General features: G+C 47.3%; 3 protein-coding genes across 5 annotated transcripts; 2 read left to right on the forward strand and 1 right to left on the reverse strand.

Moving 5' to 3' along the window:
• LOC119227055 (fructose-1,6-bisphosphatase 1) lies at nucleotides 1-2,241 on the reverse strand. 2 transcript variants are annotated; one of them, XM_037485501.2, is made up of 8 exons: nucleotides 1,983-2,241; nucleotides 1,593-1,755; nucleotides 1,406-1,498; nucleotides 1,130-1,270; nucleotides 884-1,021; nucleotides 689-808; nucleotides 397-586; nucleotides 1-238 (listed from the first exon to the last, which is right to left on the reverse strand). In XM_037485501.2, exons 1-7 carry the CDS (start codon nucleotides 2,150-2,152, stop codon nucleotides 398-400), a joined length of 1,014 nt encoding a protein of 337 aa, XP_037341398.1. In that variant the 5' UTR covers nucleotides 2,153-2,241; the 3' UTR covers nucleotides 1-238; nucleotide 397. The 2 variants fall into 2 exon arrangements, with proteins under 2 accessions (XP_037341398.1, XP_037341399.1); XM_037485502.2 differs by having other exon boundaries at nucleotides 1-249.
• Nucleotides 2,242-3,994: 1,753 nt separating this feature from the next.
• On the forward strand, nucleotides 3,995-14,211 carry LOC119226970 (KN motif and ankyrin repeat domain-containing protein 1). The gene is made up of 11 exons (XM_062559009.1): nucleotides 3,995-4,001; nucleotides 4,760-4,852; nucleotides 5,605-8,151; nucleotides 8,435-8,590; nucleotides 9,042-9,135; nucleotides 9,221-9,376; nucleotides 9,477-9,564; nucleotides 9,931-10,150; nucleotides 10,389-10,531; nucleotides 10,980-11,180; nucleotides 11,360-14,211. The coding sequence occupies exons 1-11, from the start codon at nucleotides 3,995-3,997 to the stop codon at nucleotides 11,510-11,512; spliced, it is 3,858 nt and encodes a 1,285-aa protein (XP_062414993.1). The 3' UTR covers nucleotides 11,513-14,211.
• Nucleotides 14,212-15,175: 964 nt separating this feature from the next.
• On the forward strand, nucleotides 15,176-20,488 carry LOC119227003 (probable global transcription activator SNF2L2). 2 transcript variants are annotated; one of them, XM_037485444.2, is made up of 6 exons: nucleotides 15,176-15,349; nucleotides 17,095-17,324; nucleotides 17,643-17,748; nucleotides 18,930-19,031; nucleotides 19,199-19,343; nucleotides 19,625-20,488. In XM_037485444.2, the coding sequence occupies exons 1-6, from the start codon at nucleotides 15,194-15,196 to the stop codon at nucleotides 19,756-19,758; spliced, it is 873 nt and encodes a 290-aa protein (XP_037341341.1). In that variant the 5' UTR covers nucleotides 15,176-15,193; the 3' UTR covers nucleotides 19,759-20,488. The 2 variants fall into 2 exon arrangements, with proteins under 2 accessions (XP_037341341.1, XP_037341342.1); XM_037485445.2 differs by lacking the exon at nucleotides 15,176-15,349 and adding an exon at nucleotides 15,490-16,444.

A 20,488-nucleotide genomic window follows, 5' to 3' on the forward strand; every position in this document is an offset into this window, starting at 1 on the left:
TCTTGTCATCAGCTTTTAATTAAAAAAAAAGAAAAGAAAAAGAAATGCAGGGTCTCTACAAAAAGCACTCCCAGATGGAATGAGACACAAGCAGGCTGTTCAGGCTTCAGTGAGGCTCCAGGTCCCGTCATCAGTGGGGGGAACGAGGACCAAGCACCAAACGACGAACGTCCACACGGAGCCTCTGGGTTGAGCCCTTGGTCCTGCTCCACGCTGCTCAGCCCCAACCCGCTGCATTCTAAAGGAGACCTATACATTATTCCAGACAGTTTGCTAATTGACAGACTTTATATGTATATATATATATATATATATATATATATATATATATATATATATATATATATATATATGTATGGATTTGGGTAAAGGTCGGTGAATAGCGGGGCTTAATACCTCATTTGTTATGCTTTTTACAGATGGAAATGTACTCGTGCACGTCGTCGGGGGACCCCAGGACGACGGGGACTCGCTCGTGGATGTTGGTGGGCTGGATGTCCAGAACGTTCATGGTTCCCGTGGTGGCCACGCCCCCCGCCTGCTCCACGATGAAGGCCATGGGGTTGCACTCGTACAACAGCCTCAGCTGCGTACACACACAGAGACACACACACACACACACACGCCGCTTTGTGTGTGCACATGATGTAAAAGTGTGTGTGTGTGTGTGAGCTGCACTGCTGCTCACCTTTCCCTTGGGACTCTTGACGTTAGCGGGATATAGAAATATTCCTCCGTACACCAGAGTACGATGCACATCGGCTACCATTGAACCAACGTATCGACTGCCGTAGGGAGCGGAACCATCCTGGGGACACGCGTGACGTTATTTACGCGACAGTGATAACGGGCCGCTCATACAGCGCGGTGACGGTTATTTTACCTCTGGGAATTTCTTCTTTTTTAAGTACTCGGTCACGTCCGGATAGAAATGCTGCGCGTAGCCCTCGTTCAAACTGTAGATCTTTCCCTTTTTCTTAATCTTCACGTCTCGGTCCACCAAGATGAACTCACCAATGGACTGGAAGAGAAAGAAATATCAATAACGAAGACACAAACCAACGGCAATAAGGAGCAATCGCAGTAACAAACAACCATTTATATATACCACCTATCCTAAAAGCCTTACGGGGTCTAGCATGAAGCAGTTGACTCCTTGACCAGTGGACAGGACCATCATGGTGGCACTGCCGTACAGAGCGTAACCAGCGGCCACCAGGTTCCTCCCGGGCTGCAGAGCATCCTTCTCGCAGGGCTCGCCGTCTGTGGTCTACGGAGCACGCAGAGGCGGGGTCGATGTCGAAGGCAGGAAGCCGCGACAAAGTGATGCATTTTTTTAAATTTTTTCATTGATTGTGTGATTTGTTAAAAAGCGATTTGCTCAAAAAACGCTGTCGCCGCTGACCTTTTTGTAGATGGCGAAAATGGTCCCGATGGAGACGAGGCAGTCGATGTTTGAGGATCCATCCAGGGGGTCGAAGCACACGATGTACTTTCCCTGTTCAAATATTTAAATGACGTTTAATGACAGCAGAGCTTTGAAGAAGAAGAAGAAGAAGAAGAAGAAGGAAAAAAGCCACGGAGGTGCGTACCCGCTTGTCCGGTTCCACGATGATGGCCCTCTCGTCTTCCTCTGACACCAGCACGCAGGAGGTGAAGGACGACTTGATCATGTTGATGACCAGGTCATTGGACAGGATGTCCAGCTTCTTCACCTGGTCCCCCGTCACGTTGGTGCTGCCGGCGATGCCGTACCTTTTAGCCGGGGGAGGAGGAGACGGGGATCAGAGCCGTTGCGACACGGTGGAGGAGGCGTTTTAATTCAACAGAGTTTTAAGTCCGACTGCATGTAGCTAAAAGAAAAAAATCCTACTAATCCCACGTTTACATGATATGAACAACGTTGATTGACTCGCAAACGTCTCACAGGGCTTCCTATCCGGGTGTGCCTTGAGAACTCGGCTGAAGCGGAGAATACTCACAGGTTGGCGATGCCGGCCTTCCTGACGGCGGTGGAAATGGCTTTGACGGCGGTGCAGATGGAGTTGAGCAGGTTGGTGAGCTCCCCGGTCCCCTGGGCCTTCCTGCCCTCCTCCAGGACGAACCTGGTGAGGGTCTGCACGTCGGTGTCGAAGGCGCCTCGGTCGGACATCGTGCCGTCGGCTGTGGGATCGCGACTGGGACCTGAGTGCCTGAAGTAGGTGAGGTGAGCGTGGACCCGAAGTTAGCAAAAAAGGTGGACTCTAGAACTCAGATAGGGGAAGGGAAGGGACAGGGGGGGGGGAGGGGGTGTGCAACTCTTCTGACCAATCAGAAGCGTCCTTTGCACACCGCTGGGAGTTGGTGTGATCACTTCTTTAACTGCGGGTTTAAAAGGGCAAAGTGCAGAGATAGCGGTTTGTTTTTTAAAGCAACAATGGTCACGGCTTCATTCAATGTCCTGTTCACCTTGATCACAGCTTTTGTGTTGTTGGTTTTTTCCGGTTCCTACTCTTCTGCAAGGAAGTGAGTGGTCGAGTGTTGTTGAATGTTTAACTTAAAACAACACGACTTGATCTTGTTTGTCTTCACGGTGCAGAAGTGCATAATTATTCCAAAAGCTTCTAATATATTCAATGTTGACGCAGCACTACATTCATCACCTAGCCTCCTATTTCCTATTTCCTTACATCTCAAATGCTCGATGGCTGTTATCATTACAACTTGTGTTAGTTCAAGCTGCAAAAAGGTTAGTTCTATGGATTTAACTGCTTTTCTAAGTAGAGTAACTAACATTTCCCTGTAATAAAGACTTTTGGAACAGAATGCTGCACGGCTTGTAGTAGATATGTCCGACCAGCACCATAACATTCCTTCTGTGCATGGTCCTGAAGAGGTGTAAAGTTCAAATTGTCCTTGCTGACTCTACCTGATTGGATTGACCAGTATTAATAAGATAAAGGGCTGATAAAGGTAACAGACAAGAGGCACTCAAAGTGCACGTTGTCTCGGCCCTCAGTGCGTCTCCGCCTGGGACACCAACATGGAGGGGTGAGAGGACCTGCACGTGGTGCGTTCCAAGCCTACGTGAAAGAGGGCCGGAGACCCGTTTCACAACGGAGCGCACGAACTTTGAACCGAACCAGATGCCCGGCGTGATAGAGGCGTGATGGTTGATCACACACCGCTCACAGCGTTTCCAGGTTAATGATAACCATCCAGCCGCAGAAGCGGAACATCATGTGAGAGCAACGCAAATACGCATGCACCACTGATCACAACACACACACACACACCATAATCAAAATACAAAATAAACATGCTTTGTCCCGGTTATTTCGCTCAAACTTGCAGAGAAGACATTTGGTATGGCTGGTTTAGTGACGTGTGCAAGGTGTCGTTCTCCCCATTTGTCCACATGGTGTCGCTGTGCAGTTCACAAGCCGTTGAATGCAAATGAAGTGTGGCCCAAAGACTCATCTTCTGAGGAGCAGCAGGCCATTTCCTGCTGGTAACTACATGACCAACTTATTTTTTGTCATTTGATACCATTTCACTTGTGGAATACTGTGGTTATATACTTTTAGAATATTTAAAATAAGAACATTGGGTAGTTTTATTCGGCTTATTGAGTCTTCAAATTATGTCAGTAGAGGTAGAAGTGAATTATTATTAATATTCATGAAAAAATGAATATTCACACCAATATAATTATTAGGATTATTATGTTTTCCAAGCCCCTTTGCCTTGTGAATACACTGCGAATGCACTCTAAGAGCAACAACACGTTCTAAAAAATACAACATTCGTGATTATTATTGGTCAAAATATGCAACTAAACCAGCGCTTCTTTTGGACAGAAGTCTGCAGAAAGTTGTAAGAAAGTCGCCTCAGAGACAAAGGAGACAAACAAAAACAATTTAGTCGTGGAAGAGAGGACACCATCAATATTTCAGCGAGCAGAACTCATCACCTGACTCCCAGAGCGGCGGTGCGCGGTGGCGGCGCTCTGCGCATGCGCAGTAGCTCTCCCACTGCCGCACCGTGAAAACTTCAGTGGTTTCACAGACACATACGAAATAAACGATGGAAAAGGAGGAAACACGAGCTCCTATTTAACACGAATGTCCAAACAATGCCGTTCGACCCTTCCCTACTGCGCACTTTGAGGCCGTTTTTTTTAATTTTTTTACTTCATCTTGCTGTCACCTTCTCGTGCACAGGTGAGTGACGTCACATCGCTTATGAGCTAACGTCAGCTAAAGTGAGTAAAAGCGTGCTGAGAGAAGAATGTCCGGCTCAACATCCCGGGGTTTGGCTGACTGACCAGCTGGCTCAGAGACAGATAACAGGAATATTGGAAAAACACCTGTTGGCCACATCTTCATATACCAAGCCATATTGCCATATTTTTTTGCCATACAATTTATACATTTTCCTTGTACATTGTTGTTCTTTTCTCTAAGTCATCTGTCTTTTGTTCCTAGAACAAACTAACTCCTGTTTTCTCACTATGTTATATTTAAGACACAACTCTACTATTCACTCCACCACAGAACCAGAAGCTGACGGGTCTTTGTCCGTTCTTTGCCCTCCTTCAACCCCCCCCCCCCCCCCCCCGTGTGCTGAGGACAGGAGGTGCTGCTTACTGGTGAGAAAGTGATACGCCACTGGGATGCGGTGAGGAGCGGTTGTGCATTGCTGTACTTTTTTTTTTTGCAGGATTAACTATAACCACTGAGGGCCCGGTATTGCATTTCCTGTGTGTAAGCATTGTAAGGTCAGCTGTTATTGACTGCTGCACCTGGGCTGAGAGAGAGAGAGAGTGATGAGGATGGACGAGACATCAACAGCAAGAGCAAATCATCAAAATGTGAGTTATAGATGCTTCATTGTTTTTTTTATTACAGTTCTAACTGGTACTTGATACTTTGTGAATCACATTCATGGCTCAAGGCAGCTACATCTTGAGAACGGATTCAGGTAACTATTATTTACTTTCCTTGATGTGGAATTTATAATGCAGAAAATATGTTACGCCTTTTTTTATAGTGTACTTTTTAACGATTTATGTGTGTTTACCGAGCTGAAATACTTGGGAGATGACTGTGGTTGAGAAAACCTGTGTTTTTTGAGGCATTCTGAGGGAGAGTTGCACAGTAATTATAGAGTGGGTTCGGTCTATGTAGGGAGACATAGCATTTGGAGAGAAGTGACTGACCAAAAACAGTGTCCACACAAAGGCTAAATCCTCCTCTGTCCCTCCTCCTCTGGTGGGACAGCCTGAAGGAGTTCATAGTCAAAAAACGTTTGGAGGCGATATGAAGGAAGGGTGTAGACTCGAAAAGAAAAGGTCGCTTATGAGAGCGTAACACTAAGGTAAGAAAATAATCCGAAGAGGGAATACAGCAAGAACCTGTATGAAAGAGAATTAAGCTTCTGCTTAATATTTTTGTTTTTTTGTTATGGATCGTTCTCAATATCAACTTAATCTTTAGTTTTGTAAGTATTTATGGAGGAGCTTTTCTTAACTTGTTTTTGATGACATGACAGAAGGAACATTTTGAGTGGACTCATTTTTGCAAAAATGTAATAAAATATGGTTTCCCACTGTGGTTCTAGCAGGTCAAAACACTGAAGAGTGTGTTCCTAACTACCTGGGGATCGACTACGGTTATCAATGGGATGTGGACTTCCTCAAGTTTGTGAATAATTTCCAGCACGGCGACACCATTAAGCGCCTAAGTCTTAAGGGGAAGCCCAGGGGGGCCGCCAATAATGAGGAGACCGGACCAGGTACCATTTCCTCCAGCCAGTGGCATTCAACAGAATCCTCGTCCTCATTAAGTGATGATACAAGACTACTCGGCATGTCTTCTTCAACCAGAGGCCGACCTCCCCTTCCCCCGCCGCATGGTTCCTCGTCGGATAACAAACCCTCCAGGAATGACGGAGCAGCCACCTCGCAGACACCCGACGAGTCAAGGCCTCGGCCCGCTGCGAGATCTCTTGCTTCACAAAGGCCGAGCCCCACGCTGGAAGAGCCCCTCGAGCCTCCGGATCAGGAGGCGACGAGGCGGCTCCCGCCTCAGCCGCATCCCCGTCGTCGGCTGGCCAGCTTCGGGGGGGTGAGCTCGCGTGGGTCCCGCTCCCCCTTCACCGGCCTGGCTGCGTACAACCAGAACAACAACGGAAACAAGCCAGCTGGCTCAGGAAGCGACGTGGATGTCCACCTTCGCTCGTCCATGGGCAGTAGAGGCAGCACGGGATGCCTCAGGCTGGGCGCACAGAGCTCCGCAAGGACCGCCTCGGTTACTGCCCTGAGTCTCGGCCCCACGCACCTTCAGCACGTCCGTGACCAAATGGTGGTAGCTCTGCAAAGGCTGAAGGAGCTGGAGGAGCAGGTCACAATCATCCCCATCCTACAGGTGAAAATCGCAGTCCTCCAGGAGGAAAAGAGGCAGCTGGTCTCCCAGCTCAAGACCCGTAATGACAACGAGGAAGCCAATGATGTGATCTGGAAGAGGGCGTGTGGCGCGGTCAGGTCTGACATTGAGAGCACGGTGAATGTGGAGGAAGGACTCGAGGGCACAACGAGTAGCGACTGCGCCGACCTCAAGGAGTTCAGGGAACTGACCGAGGAGATACACGCACTGGAAATAACCATCAAGGGCGGACATTTGCAAGAGTGGAATGGAAGAGACAAAAAGCTCCTGCCCGACAAAACCATGAAATCAGTCGCAGTTGGAACCGATGAAGACCTAGACACAGCCTGGTCTAAACCAAAAAAAGAAAACAAATATGTTCACACTGATCGGGTAGAGATGAGGTCCGTTGCGACGGAAGTGTCTGAAGTTAATCTGGGAATTTACACAGAACGGGAAGCCGAGATTGATGCCCAACAACTCATAATCAATGCCTCAAAAGAGAGAATTCGTCAATTGGAAACCCAGTTGAAAGAATCCGCTCTCCAGACCGAGATGAGCCGTCTGAAACTGGAGCTCCTGGCGGCGGGAGCGAGGAACCGAGCCGATAAAGCCTCCTCAGCGAGACCCTCCACTGTGAGCACGGGCACCGAGACAAGGCCTCACACCACAAGCCAGGGAGTTGGCAATCACACAGAGCTCCGAGACGCCAGCACAGGGGAGGCGACAGAGGTGAAGACTGTTGGAGTGTCCTGTTGCGGGCCCGAGATGAAGAATGTTTGCGCAGGACCAGATGTGCCGATGAGCCACTGGGAGGTCAGGGAGCGAGTGGAGACCGCGGAGAAGGGCGTGGGGATCCAGGTCTTAACAAACACACAGGGCGTCGGGATGGAGATAAAGTTGCGTGATGCAGAAACAAACACAGAGGCACCACTGGAGAAAAGAAGGATCAAGTCTAAGTCGGTGGGTTGCGGGGACTGTTCGGTTGACGTGATCATCTGCCGGGCAAAGGAGGTGGTTTCTCAAGGCACCGCCACGGATCAAGTCAAAGGAGTGGATCTGGGGATCATGGCTTCACCCCAGACAGCTTGTCGGCGCAACAACACCGTGTCCTGTTCAGTGTCTCGCTTCACCAACACCAGACACGCCTTCAGCACAGAGTCCAGCACCAACACCGTCCTATGTACCCAGAACAAGCACACCAACACCACTCAGACGGTCACTAGGACAGTGTCAGTGGGCAACAGGGTCGAAGACCCAAAACACGACCCGGAGACCCGTACCGTTGGCGTAGGAACAGAAAATCTGCCAGGGACAGTCGCCAGGGTAACCCGAGACGCCGGCGTTGGATTCACGAACTTTAAGGAGAATTTCCTGGTGGGGTTGAAAACTCGAAACATGGCCTCCGGACCCTCCCGTCTCCCTGACCCCATCAAGACAAGGAGCATCGGCGTTGGGGAGGGGAGGGTACGGGATTTGACGGCTTCGTCCAGCTCACCTGGCCAGACGATCCGGCGGTCTTCACAGTCCGAATGGGAACCCGGGCTGAACCACTACATAGAGAAGATGCATTGGCTCCTCCGGGAGCACGGGGACCTGCTCACAGGGGACCACCACGCCCCTCAGAGGGACGGGTTCGTCCAGCAGCGCAGTAGCCGAGGAGAGGCCAACGGCGAGCTCCGCCGCAATGGCGAGGCGGCAGCGCACCGAGGAACAGAAGTCTGCGCTTTGGATCCTCAGCAAACAGGTAACATCATGGGTTTAGTTAGTGTGAAAGGTGCCCCTGAGCAGATAGCTCAAACACTCAGAGCCTTGCATGTTTAAGTTGGGTTGCAGTCTTCTGTTTTTTGTCTTTTTTTGTTGGTACGGTGCTTTTGTTTATTCCCGTCCCTCGGCTACCAGTTCTCAGCCAGTGGAATAGCTAATCAACACCACACAGCTTTCTAAACCGATTTACATTATGTACTGAATGTAAGATCTGTAATGCTGGTTCTACTTAAAAGCGTCACCATTATCCTCTTCCTCCACAGTCTGCAGCGAGCTTCAGACTCCTTCCCAACTCTTAGTCGACTCCTCTTCCTGTGACAAAGCAGACCAAGGAATGTCCCAACATGGGGTCAATGATTCAGAAGTGAGAAGAATGATACAGATGTTGGAACAACAGACGTCCTCAGCAGCTCTGAAAGGTAAACACTCAGGTTTTTGCGCGTCAACATGTCATTAAGCTCCCTTTCATGAGAAATGCTATATGAATTTGGTGGGGGAGGGTTCTGTCTTTGTGAAAGTAAAGTTTAAGATATTCTTCACTATGTGACCACTACCATGCTGAGTTTAAACTGGCGTTAGGGTAAAGAGGAGGTGTCAGCCTTTTGCTTGGAATGTTGGCTTTCAGGGGGATGCACTTATAACTTTTGGAAGGATATCTGCTTCTGGAGGGCGTTGCGTACCACATACCAGCCTTTCTGGAGTTGAAAGGCTGAGGGCGAGGAGCAGAAGAAAAGCCTCATCTTTTTTTAAATGAGATTTTATTCAAAGCACAATTGATCACCTTCCGGCCTAGTTTGAACTTGTGGGTTTCTGTATGTTTAGCTGTGTTGCATGTTAAAAGCGTAATACGTTGTTTTGTTTTGTTTTCAGAAGTTGCTATGCGGTCTGTAATAAAGAAACAAAACGGTGAAGAAGGCTGCAGCAGCAAGCGGAAGAGCGTGAAGCCAGAGAGGGTGACCACAGGGTAATCGTCTTTTATCCATACCCCTCAGACTTAAGTCTATTGAGAACTCATTGTCAGCGTGACGGCTCCCGTGTTTTGCCCATAGATCATCTCACCAGCTGCCTCCGAGCGAGAAGGCCAACTCTGAGGCATCGGAGAGCAGAAGAAGCAAAAAGTCAAGCGAAGCTTCTCAAGACGGTAGAAAGGGCAAAGCTGGCTCCAAAAAGGAATCGAGATGTTCTTCAAAATCACATTCCCAGAGGTAATGAAGTGCAGAAGGCTTTCCGTGGTAGAATTTTGTCAATGTGCGACAAACTCTTGAAATTTCCGATCTGAAACTGACTTTTTAAAATTCCTTTCAGGGGTAAGATCAGTGAAACGATGTTTTCCGCTTGTCAAGCCTTGAAGGTTCATCTGAGTGACAGTACGGGTTTATCCAGCGGGGAATTGGTACGTTTTGTTTATTATATTTGGCATTAGAGCCCTTGACAGCCGCTGTGTGCGTGCGCGTATGTGTGTGTGCATGGAACTGAGCGAGTGTGTTCAACTATGCCATTTAAGAATAAGTGGCTCTGGCAATGCTTCATTGCGTTTATGAACTTCAAAACAGGGACATTTATTAGTTGTGGAGAGCCTTTGACAATAGTTTGGTACACAAATAGGAAAATCAAGATTTCATAACCAGACATGCTGACAAAATACAATCATGTGGCAGCACGTTTCTCTCCTCTTTGAATTATGGGGCTTTTATAAACGTGCACAAACACATTGATGTTTTTGTTTCTCCGTCCTCTTTCGTGTGTTGGTCCCTCGCAGCACGACTGTCTGCAAACACTCCTGCGCGAGTGGTTCTGCGTGTCCGGCCACAAGTCCGCGGCCCCCGACACCGTGGGGGACCATCTGTCCACGTTCCGGCTCATTTCACCAGAGGTCTTGCGGCATGTCGCTAACATGGTCGACGGCAACGGCAACACAGCGCTTCACTACAGCGTGTCCAACGCCAACTTTGCCGTTGTCAAGAAACTGCTTGACGCAGGTACAGTGAGACTGAAATACAGATGTTCATGATGTTCAAACACTGTGGCTATTTGCTCTCTGGTTCGGCGTTGACGGATGACCTTGCTGTGCTCTGTGAAAGCCACCAGGGGAGGAAATAGCCCCCCCCATGTGTCATCGAGGGAGATCCTCTGAATAATCAAACCTTTTTCTTCCATAAATTTACCCGCTTTCCCACTTCTATGTCTCTTCTTTTCTCCGGGTCACAATCACTTCAGGTGTGTGTAACGTCAATCAGCAGAACAAAGCGGGCTACACGCCCATCATGCTGGCCGCCCTCGCCGCTGTGGAAAGTTATCAGGAAATGAGAGTCGTGGAGGAGCTTTTCACAAAAGGAGACGTCAACGCCAAGGCCGGCCAGGTCTGTCTCCGCCAAGGTTACCGCAGAAGTCCTGCTGCTTCTGCATTGTGTCCTCAAGTTGCTATGGCTACGACTAAAATTCCCAAGCTCGTGATTTTATTATTACCATATAAGTACATGTGTTTTATTTCTTTGGCGATACTATATATATATATATATTTGATTTGAATGTTTTTTTTCACATGATGTGAGGGTACAGAAAAAGTGAAGTAAAGACATAGGATTTGGGGGACTTAATTCCTCGGAAATTGCCTGCATAGATTTGAATACAATTAATCAGTTTCTCTCCTTTACCCACAATCAGTCCAGGAAGATTATGGTTATTACTAGAAAATTGCAAAACCATGAAAAGTTCCTTTTTTTTTGTTTTGTGCTCGTCTCGTGTAATAATGCGATTCCGCGAGCGAAGAGTTCGGGGCGCCATTAACGGTTTCCTCCCGCCGTCCAGGCCGGGCAGACGGCCCTGATGCTGGCGGCGAGCCACGGCAGGAAGGACGTGGTGCAGGCGCTGCTGGCGCGGGGGGCGGAGGTCAACCTGCGGGACGACGAGGGCTCCACGGCGCTGATGTGCGCGAGCGAGCACGGCCACGCCGACGTCGTGAGGCTGCTGCTGGCGCGGCCGGACTGCGACGCCGCGCTGACTGACGCTGTGCGTGAGTCCTCGCCGGGTCGCCACGTGTGCTGACAGGAAGTTGACGTTAAATACGTCGGGGGAGGGGGAGGGGGGGGGAGGGGGGGCGCGCAGAAGTTGGAGACGTTCAATGTGATTTTTCAGTGTGTGAACGTGCAAAAGAGAAGCGGCCGTAATAACCCACCGTGTGTTTGCAGGATGAAAGCACGGCCTTGTCCATCGCTCTGGAGGCGGGACACAACGACATCGCGGTGCTCCTTTATGCACGTGCCAACTTCTCCAGAGGACAGGCGACCTATGTGGCTGGATGTTCCCTCTCATTCGAACCAATACGAACCGCGAGGTTTTAAGGAAAACCTTTAATTTTTGTTTACGTGTGTTAACAGGCAGCGGCTCGTCTCGGCGGCTCAAAGTCTCCCTGCGTCCCCGGGGGCCGGAATCCGTTGGAATGAGGGCAACGGACGCTTCCTGGATCGTCTTCGTGTGGTGATTCTTCAACGTCCAACAGTTGACAGAATGTTAACATGCATTCCAGTGAAAGCACTTGCATAACAGTAATATATGACGGTAGGGTAGCTTCAAAAAAAGCAGGGATTCCGTACAATATTTCTCAAAAACGGCCATATTGTTCATTGTAATGTAAAGAAATGAATCTTTATATTCATAAGTTGATACTTTTGCTTCATCGGTAAAGCTTCAGGAGAATCACTACGTAGCCTTAAATACAGTTTGTTTTAAACATGGTTCATTTGAGGGTACAATAGGTATATTGTGAGTATTGTATGTTAGAGGATGTCTTTGGACTTTCGGACAGCGATCAAGGCTGGACATCCCCGTGTTTCCTCCTCTGCGAATGAAGCGACTTCTCCTTCCGACTTCGATCCCTCCTGTTATCACTCGACAACATTTTTTTCCGTGGGATTTGAAAGTCTTGTTTCTTTGCTGTGCCTTTTTAGTTGACAATTGTTTGTTATACGTTCATTACATCCATTTTTTGCCCCAAATATCTTTTCTAGTGTATTTCTGCTGTTGACTACAGAAAAAATGTTTGCTTGGTATACGTGACTCAACCGATTAAGAGAAACCCGGCGGACCTTCGGTGTGTGTGCTCAATGCTTCTTTCAGCCACTTCCAGCCCATAGGATATCGGTCCGAATCAGGGACACTCTGTTATTCATCCCGAATCCACTCGGTACACTCGTATTTTTCTATTATCGACCAATGCATGAGGTCTATTTCACAAAATGCCTCAAATTTTAGACCTCTTTTCAGAAGACTGATATAAAATACTTTTTTTTAGGCGGCTTTGCCTCATCAAAGTGTGTGTTGCCTTCACCAATGCTCACATTTAAATTGAATTTCACCTTCGAATGAGCTTTGAAGAATTCATAAAACATTCCAAATGTGGCCTCGGGCAGTCCAGGCTGTTGGAATTAACATTCCATAAAGGAGCCAGCTACAGAGAAAAGAGTTTTAGGAGAGTGTGTGGCCCAGCAGTTCATTTCTGTGACCGCCCTGAAACAGACAGATTCGTATTATAGACACAAGTATTTGCAAGATGTTCAATCACACGATATTTTTTGACGTTGGGAACATGCAGTGACTTATTGTCTTTGTCTCTTTGCATATGTTTTCTCTACATTTTGCACATTTGTTTAATTTTGGAAAGTGAGGCTCGTGCTGCAAGGTAATGTGTCCCATTATCGGGAGCGTTTCAATGTGTGACTGAGAGGACTCTGAGTCATTTCCCAGCAACAGCAATAAAATACAATAATATACAAGGTTCGCCATCAAGATTCTCAGTTGCCATGGTAACAATCAGCAGGTTTGAGCAAGTGGTTCGTGGGAACATAATACTGAAATGATGTATTTCATATAGCTGACCCGGGCATTTTACTTTGGCATGCTCTTCATTACATCTTATAATGAATAATGAGTACATTTTCCCACAAGCAATCCACTAATTAAAAGAGCGAACAAAATGCCTGCTGCCATAATTCTTTCAAACCTGAGGTATGAAACAGGCACGCAAGAAAGAAACTCTCCTTGTACACTGTGGCAAGAAATAACTTGAGGAGAGACCTAAAGTTTACAGATGGAGCCTCTTCCATCAGCCTCCGCCCGCGCAGATAGAAGGTCTGACTTCAGACGGAAGGTCTGACTTCAGATAGAAGGTCTGACTTCGGACAGAAGGTCTGACTTCAGATAGAAGGTCTGACTTCAGACGGAAGGTCTGACTTCAGATAGAAGGTCTGACTTCGAACAGAAGGTCTGACTTCGGATAGAAGGTCTGACTTCAGACAGAAGGTCTGACTTCGGATAGAAGGTCTGACTTCAGATAGAAGGTCTGACTTCAGATAGAAGGTCTGACTTCGGACAGAAGGTCTGACTTCAGATAGAAGGTCTGACTTCAGACGGAAGGTCTGACTTCAGATAGAAGGTCTGACTTCGAATAGAAGGTCTGACTTCGGACAGAAGGTCTGACTTCGGATAGAAGGTCTGACTTCAGACAGAAGGTCTGACTTCGGATAGAAGGTATGACTTCGGACAGAAGGTCTGACTTCCGATAGAAGGTCTGACTTCAGCTGGAAGGTCTGACTTCAGATAGAAGGTCTGACTACGAATAGAAGGTCTGACTTCGGACAGAAGGTCTGACTTCAGACGGAAGGTCTGACTTCAGATCGAGAGCAGATAATTATCCCATCAGCTGCGGCACGCCGAACAGCTTACAACCTTAAGTGCAAACGTCACTCGGCTCCATTCAGAGGGCGTCTTTGTGAGCTACTGCCCCAGTGATCTCTTCCCCTGCTGGTGTGCGGCCTGACGGCTGTTGTCTATCAAACGAATGCTGTGTGACTGTACTTTTCTTTCTAGTTAGTTTTTACTGCAGGTTTTTTATCAAATGTCAGATCTCAGGGCTGACATTTTCTCTTCCAATACAAGTTCCTGTGTATGTGAACCCTGCTGCATAACATCCAAAACAATAAGTCACATATTGGTATATAGGGATATATCACAGAATCCATCTATTCTATGCAATGTAAGTCGCTTTGGATAAAAACGTCAGCTAAATGACATGTAATGTAATGTACTGTAATGTACTCATCAAACAACATGGTGATTAAATTATGACGTTCAACATTTCATTTTTTTTTTTACGGTTTGCTTTGTTAAATGTCAGCTGGTCAAGTAATGGCATTCTAAAAAGACATAGACACACTGTAAAAGGCTTCAGAATGAACATTTCATTTTAAAAATCCATGTTCCAAGTGGGAAGCTGCCCTTGATGAACAAACACTGATATTTCTGCAATTGTCACAGCTCCGACGGGTCGAGATATGTTTATTTCTTGTCTCTAATTTAAGGGTGATGTGAGTCATTGGTATTTTCCTTAGTAACCTTGGTGCGATTCCGCAGCTAAACACCAAGCAAGGAATGCCATTTGGCCCATTTCCCCAAGGAACGTGAGGACCTTTGTACTACAGGCCTATTCTGTCCCAGCGGCCTCAGCAGGGGGTCCACAAGGTGGAACCACTCGTCTCCACGGTCAGTCCGGCGCGCGCGTGTCCAAATGCGCACGCGTCTGGCACAAAGCCAATTTGAGCTCGTTGTGTAAAAAGCAATCAGCCATCGGCCACATGTTGGATGCGAAACTGTTACGCGCTCGCGCCCGTGCACACACGTCGTGTGAACTGTCCTGCAGTGACCACGTTCACTTTGGAATGCAATGCGGAAATAAGTAAATACACAAAAATGGGCCCGATAACTTCGACAGCAGGGAGGGAAGACCCCCCCCCCCCCCCCCCCCCCCACACACACACACACACACACACACACACACACACACAAAGGCCCGTCCGGCATCAGTCGATATTAAAAAGATGCAGAGGGACACGAGCTCGCGGCCTTCCAGAGTGAGGAAAAAGACGCGTGCGAGCTGCAGACGGCCGATGGGTCTGGCATGTCTCCTTCTCCCCCTCCCTCCCCCCCAACAACCACCACCACCACCCCCCCAGCCCGCCGACTTGTGTATGAAAACATCGCGCTTTTATTCTCCCCCCTTCTGGGCTCCGCTTCTGAGTGATCAGCTGATGAAGAGACTAGCAGCTCGCCGCTATGCTGGCGTGCTAATTCTCTCCCCCACAGCTGCAGCCGATCCCCGCAGCCAGCCTGCGCCCCGCAGCCAGGTAAATATCCTCCCGCACGCCTTTCGCCTCCTCGCGCCCGGGATTCCGCCGGGCTACATCGCACGCGAACAGAGGAAGAGACGGATAAAACCTGTGTGTGTGTGTGTCTGTGTGTGTGTGTGTGTGTGTGTGTCTGTGCGTGCGCGACAGGGAAAGCGAGTGCGTGCGTGCGTGCGTGTGTGAGTGAAGAGAGGTGTGTGTGCGCGCGCGTGTGTGTGTGTGTCCGTTGGAACAGATGAGAGGGAATCTTGGCCACATTTAGTCAGAAAGAGGCAGGCTCGTTGGGAGATAGCACGGGCATGCAGCATCACGCGCACGCACGCGCGCACACACTGACAGACGTTCCGCGGACACATGTACTGCTCTCAGCTGTGTGTGGCACATCGTGCAGGATTACCCTCCATCCCTCCAGTATATTCCGCTCAGGGGGGGCTTTTAGAGCTCCCTCTGAGCCGCGCGATGATAGCCGGGATTTCTTTTGTTTCCTCCAGTGTTGTTGTCTCCTCTTACTCAATTCTCTGCCATGCATTTTGGGTTCGGATGCGCAAGCATGCGTTTTATTTGTAATGGTGTTGCTTTCTCTTCTTTTTTTTCTATTATTACAGCGTTTGTCACCATCAGCTCTGTTTTCGTGAGTCTGTGAGGTGTCATGGTAGTTCTGCATTGTGTTGTTCCTGTTCCTCTCAGTGTGTGTGTGTGTGTGTGTGTGTGCAAATACAATATTTCATCTTTTGTCCTTGAGACATACATATTTCTGCAAGCGCATGCTTCATTATAGGATTTGGATGCTGGTGTGTGGACGGTTTTGCTCATTTGTGGTTGATGCATCAGTAATATTTGCGGATTAGATGGCATGCTCCCCTAATTTCCTCCCTCTCCTCCCCAGCTGGACTGCTGCTGCTGCTGCTGCTGAGCTGCTCATGCTGCATGCATACTCATGTTTCTGGCCCCTAATTGCCTTTGTGGAAAACACAGCGGTTGCAGCAGTTATTGGAAAAAGCAGCGATTAAATGGTTGAAAACCACTCGGGATGCAGCAGGCAGGCGCCCGTCCTTCGAAGCACCACATCTCATCTTTGTGCGAAAACAGGAAAATGTGTGTCATTATTTAATTCATTATTAGTATTTTTAGGTTTCCGCGCTTTGGTGAAACACGGCTTCTCCCAATGTGCATCGTTTTTTTTTTCTCAATAAAATGGTGCCTTCCCCACGATAATCATCTGACATCAAATCCTGCGGGTAAAATAATATCTCCCAAATTTGCAGAGACAGCTCAGCGGGCTGCTTTGCTCCAGTCCATGCAAATTCATACGCCGTTGTGATAAATAATTAAACACTCTTTTGAATACAAAAACACTCTCAAATTCTGAAAGCTGAAACGCCATTAATGCTAATGCCGAGTGTTGACTTTGAGGCACTTTTGACTTGGATTCCCTCGACTGCTTCAGGTTTTCGGTCTCACTAGTGGGTCTGAAAACATGTGATGTCAACTGCACAAGTTTCCCAGCACTCCGACTCTCAGGCAGAGTACGGGTTCAGGACAACGGGAATTGATCACAGCTCCTTTTCTTTCCTCTCACCCCCCCCCCCCCCCCCCCCAGCGGTTCCTGTAATCCTGAAGTATCACAGGAAGCGTGTGACACACTCCGCGTGTAAAATTTCACCTATTTCTATACCACAACGTGCCATCCGCCTTCGTCTGGTGCTCGCTTGAGTTTGTTTGATGACGCTCCCTCTTCCTTACAGCCCGAGGCAGGAGAGAACGGTTCCCCGGAGGAGATGGAGGAGGACGTCGGCCTGAAGAAGCGTAAAGGGGATCATCACGGGGAGAAAGGACTGCAGGCCGGCCAGGAGACTGGGGAAAAGGTCAAGAGGAAGCGAGGGCGCCCTCCTGCCGAGAAGCTGCCTCCAAACCCACCGGAGCTCACCAGGAAACTGAGCACGCTGGTCGATATGGTTACCAACTACAAGGACGGGTGAGGGCGCTCCACTGGTCGGCGGGCTGTGTCATGACGCACGGAGGGCACTACCTTCACTGATGGTCCAAATCCATGAACAAGCCGAGTTGTGCACTCGTAGAAGTCTTCAACCAGGGGTGTTTTTACAGATAATGCCTGTGGTGATGTTATTGTGTGAACATGGAATCGTTGTTTTTTTTAACCCCAAACACTGTAGGAAAGCTTCTGCTTTTTCAGGCATGCTAATTCCACGAATGTCTAGCACACTCAAACGTTGATGGAACAGTTTTTTCGATGAAGTGACTGTTTTGTGAACTGAAACATTGTGCTTTTCAGGTTGGGTCGACAGATCAGCAAAGGCTTCGTTCAGCTTCCCTCTAAGAAGGAGGTACCCGAGTACTACGAACTGATCCGAAAGCCTGTCGACTTCAGAAGGATCAGGGTACGTGTGCCTCAACGCCCTCAGAACTCACATGTCACACCTATCTGCTGAGGGAAGCTCAAATAAACGCAGATCAACCTGCCGGTTTTAAGATGAGGATAATCTTCTGAGTTTAAAAGGGAACAGTTTGTCAAATTTAGAGGGATCTATTACTTTAGGGTATTTAGTGGGATCAGACTTCAGAGTCCAACTTGCTCTGAGGTCATGCACAGGGGTCACAGCAACTCCCTAACCCTAACCCGATTGATGGTGGTGCTGAAGAGAAAAGTCAGGCCTTCAGTCTTATTATGTGAACACAACCCAGTCTGGGTCGGAAATAACGCTTTGCATCCGCATTGCTAAAACCTGTTAAATATTAAAACATGTAAAATCCGATAACACTGAGCTACACCAAACAACAGTGTGCAACTGTTACTCACGCTTCCCCACCAACTGGATCGTCCACCAGCGAGTCACATGACACGAAAAAACCAATTGGATCTAGAGAAAAGTGAAGAAAAACACTTTATTTATCGGTGGGATTCTTTCCTTAATGTTTAGAGACAGCTGTTATAACAATCTTTACCTTCAAGTTGCAAAAATCAGCCATTTGCAGGGAGTAATTACATTGCATACATTGCATGGAGAGATTACGTTGCATGGAGACATTGCATGGTGAGATTACATTGCATGGAGACACTACATTGCATGGAGAGATTACGTTGCATGGATACATTACATTGCATGGTGAGATTACATTGCATGGAAAGATTACATTGCATGGATACACTACATTGCATGGATACACTACATTGCATGGAGAGATTACGTTGCATGGATACATTACATTGCATGGTGAGATTACCTTGCATGGAAAGATTACATTGCATGGTGAGATTACGTTGCATGGATACATTACATTGCATGGAGAGATTACGTTGCATGAGAGATTACATTGCATGGAGACATTACATTGCAGGTAGGGATTACATCGCATGAAGAGATTACATTGCTCAGAGCACTAACATTGGACAAAAAATAATATGGAAAAAAATATAGAAACAAAAAAATGGGACCGGTACAGAAAGAATGTGAAATGAGAAGAACAGCTCTCTTGGACGACGTCTTCACAAGTGCTTGATCGCTGATTATTTATTGCAGTGGTCATGCTGATGTTTTGATTCCAAGCCTTTGCTTTACAGGAACGTGTGCGTAATCACAAGTACAGAAATGTGGGGGATTTGGAGAAGGATATCTTCCTCCTGTGTCACAATGCTCAGACATATAATCTGGAGGGATCTCAGGTGAGGAGCTCCAAGAAAAGCTTTCATTTCCTTTAAGGCAATTTGAACAATCATGTTGTTTCAGTCTCCATTGTGCCTCATTGTAGTGGTAAATGGGTCTGGATTGTAGATTTCACACGGAACAACCCGAGCTCTTGGTGCGTGCGTCTTTGTTTACGTTCTTGCAGATCTATGAGGATTCGATCGTGATTAAGTCTGTTTTCGAGAGCGCGAGACAGCGGATTGTCACGGACGAGGAACAGAAAGAGGCGGTTGGCGCCACTCGCAGTGATAATGGGGGCGGAGCTGAAGACCAATTTGTTCCATCAACAGGTGAGAATTGAGAAACGCAAACATTAGGAGATTTTTTCTCAAAAAAAATCTCTCCATGCAATGTAATCTCTCCATGCAATGTAATCTCACCATGGAATGTAATGTCTCCATGCAATGTAATCTCTCCATGCAATGTAATCTCACCATGCGATGTAATCTCTCCATGCAATTTTTTTCTGAGAGCAAAAATAAGATGAGGCCACAAAATAATCTTTAAAAGGATTGTTGCGCTGCAAATTACAGCAAAATGAACTCATCGTGATCTCTGTTTTTGTAAACAGTAAAACCATTACCAGTACAGCTAATAAAGGGAAATAAGGAGGGAAGGAGCAGAAGCACCATGGTCAAGAGGCTCCACAATGATTTGGACAGTGATGTGGATTTAGAGGACAACACCCCAAAAGACCAAGGCTGAGTCGAAACAGGTTTTTTTTTCTGTTTAGTTTTCTGCTGCGTGTCTATTCTCTACCACTTCCCTTTACATTGGTTTCTTCACTTTCTAAGCAAAAATAAAGGAAAACAGGACTGGAAGGACCCCTCAAAGGAAGCCACTCGTGGAACATTACATCCTTTTTTTACGTGACTCATTTCGCTGAAAACGCTTCTTGCTGCACACGGTGCCGCTCTTTTTCATTTAGCTGGTCTTTTATTATTATTATTATTATTATTATTATTCCTCTTCTATCTGCCCTAGTCCTTGTGGTTGCGTCTGCAAATATGATGTGAAACACCGGTTTTCTCTGACTGTTTTTAACCAATATATTTGATTGTATAAACCTGCCTTCATATAATGAGAATTTGTAAATCTCTCCTGAAGCTGTCACTCGCTAATGAAAATGTTGACGTGTTGAAGACTTGACAAATGAAGCACACTGGGAGGTGCTTTTCGAACAGACAGTGAACAAATGAGCACTGTAAAATCTCTGAATGTGACTTTAGAAACGATTCATCTTTGATAAGAAAACACCCCAGTGGAAGTACGACTTATGACAAATATGACAAATACCAGTTGATATACTTTTGTGTCTGTTTCGGGATGGGATGCATTTTGGTCTTAACAAGTTCAACATTTGTATCCCTTGTGCTACTGTAGATCCACATATTGTACAGTTTGTGTGAAAACTAATTAAAAATGTAAAAATACA

Source organism: Pungitius pungitius, chromosome 18, assembly GCF_949316345.1.
Source record: "Pungitius pungitius chromosome 18, fPunPun2.1, whole genome shotgun sequence".
In the NCBI taxonomy this organism is placed as follows: domain Eukaryota; kingdom Metazoa; phylum Chordata; class Actinopteri; order Perciformes; family Gasterosteidae; genus Pungitius; species Pungitius pungitius.

Coding starts and splice junctions, on each gene's coding strand:
- LOC119226970 (XM_062559009.1), top strand. Junction 4,853..5,604: donor CAAGAGCAAATCATCAAAAT/GTGAGTTATAGA, acceptor TGGTTCTAGCAG/GTCAAAACACTGAAGAGTGT. Junction 10,151..10,388: donor CAAGAAACTGCTTGACGCAG/GTACAGTGAGAC, acceptor CAATCACTTCAG/GTGTGTGTAACGTCAATCAG.
- LOC119227055 (XM_037485501.2), bottom strand. CDS start 2,152: ATGTCCGACCGAGGCGCCTTCGACACCGACGTGCAGACCCTCACCAGG. Junction 1,022..1,129: donor ACTGCTTCATGCTAGACCCC/GTAAGGCTTTTA, acceptor TTTCTCTTCCAG/TCCATTGGTGAGTTCATCTT. Junction 809..883: donor AAAAGAAGAAATTCCCAGAG/GTAAAATAACCG, acceptor GCGTGTCCCCAG/GATGGTTCCGCTCCCTACGG.
- LOC119227003 (XM_037485444.2), top strand. CDS start 15,194: ATGAAAACATCGCGCTTTTATTCTCCCCCCTTCTGGGCTCCGCTTCTG. Junction 17,749..18,929: donor TCGACTTCAGAAGGATCAGG/GTACGTGTGCCT, acceptor TTTGCTTTACAG/GAACGTGTGCGTAATCACAA. Junction 19,344..19,624: donor CCAATTTGTTCCATCAACAG/GTGAGAATTGAG, acceptor TTTTGTAAACAG/TAAAACCATTACCAGTACAG.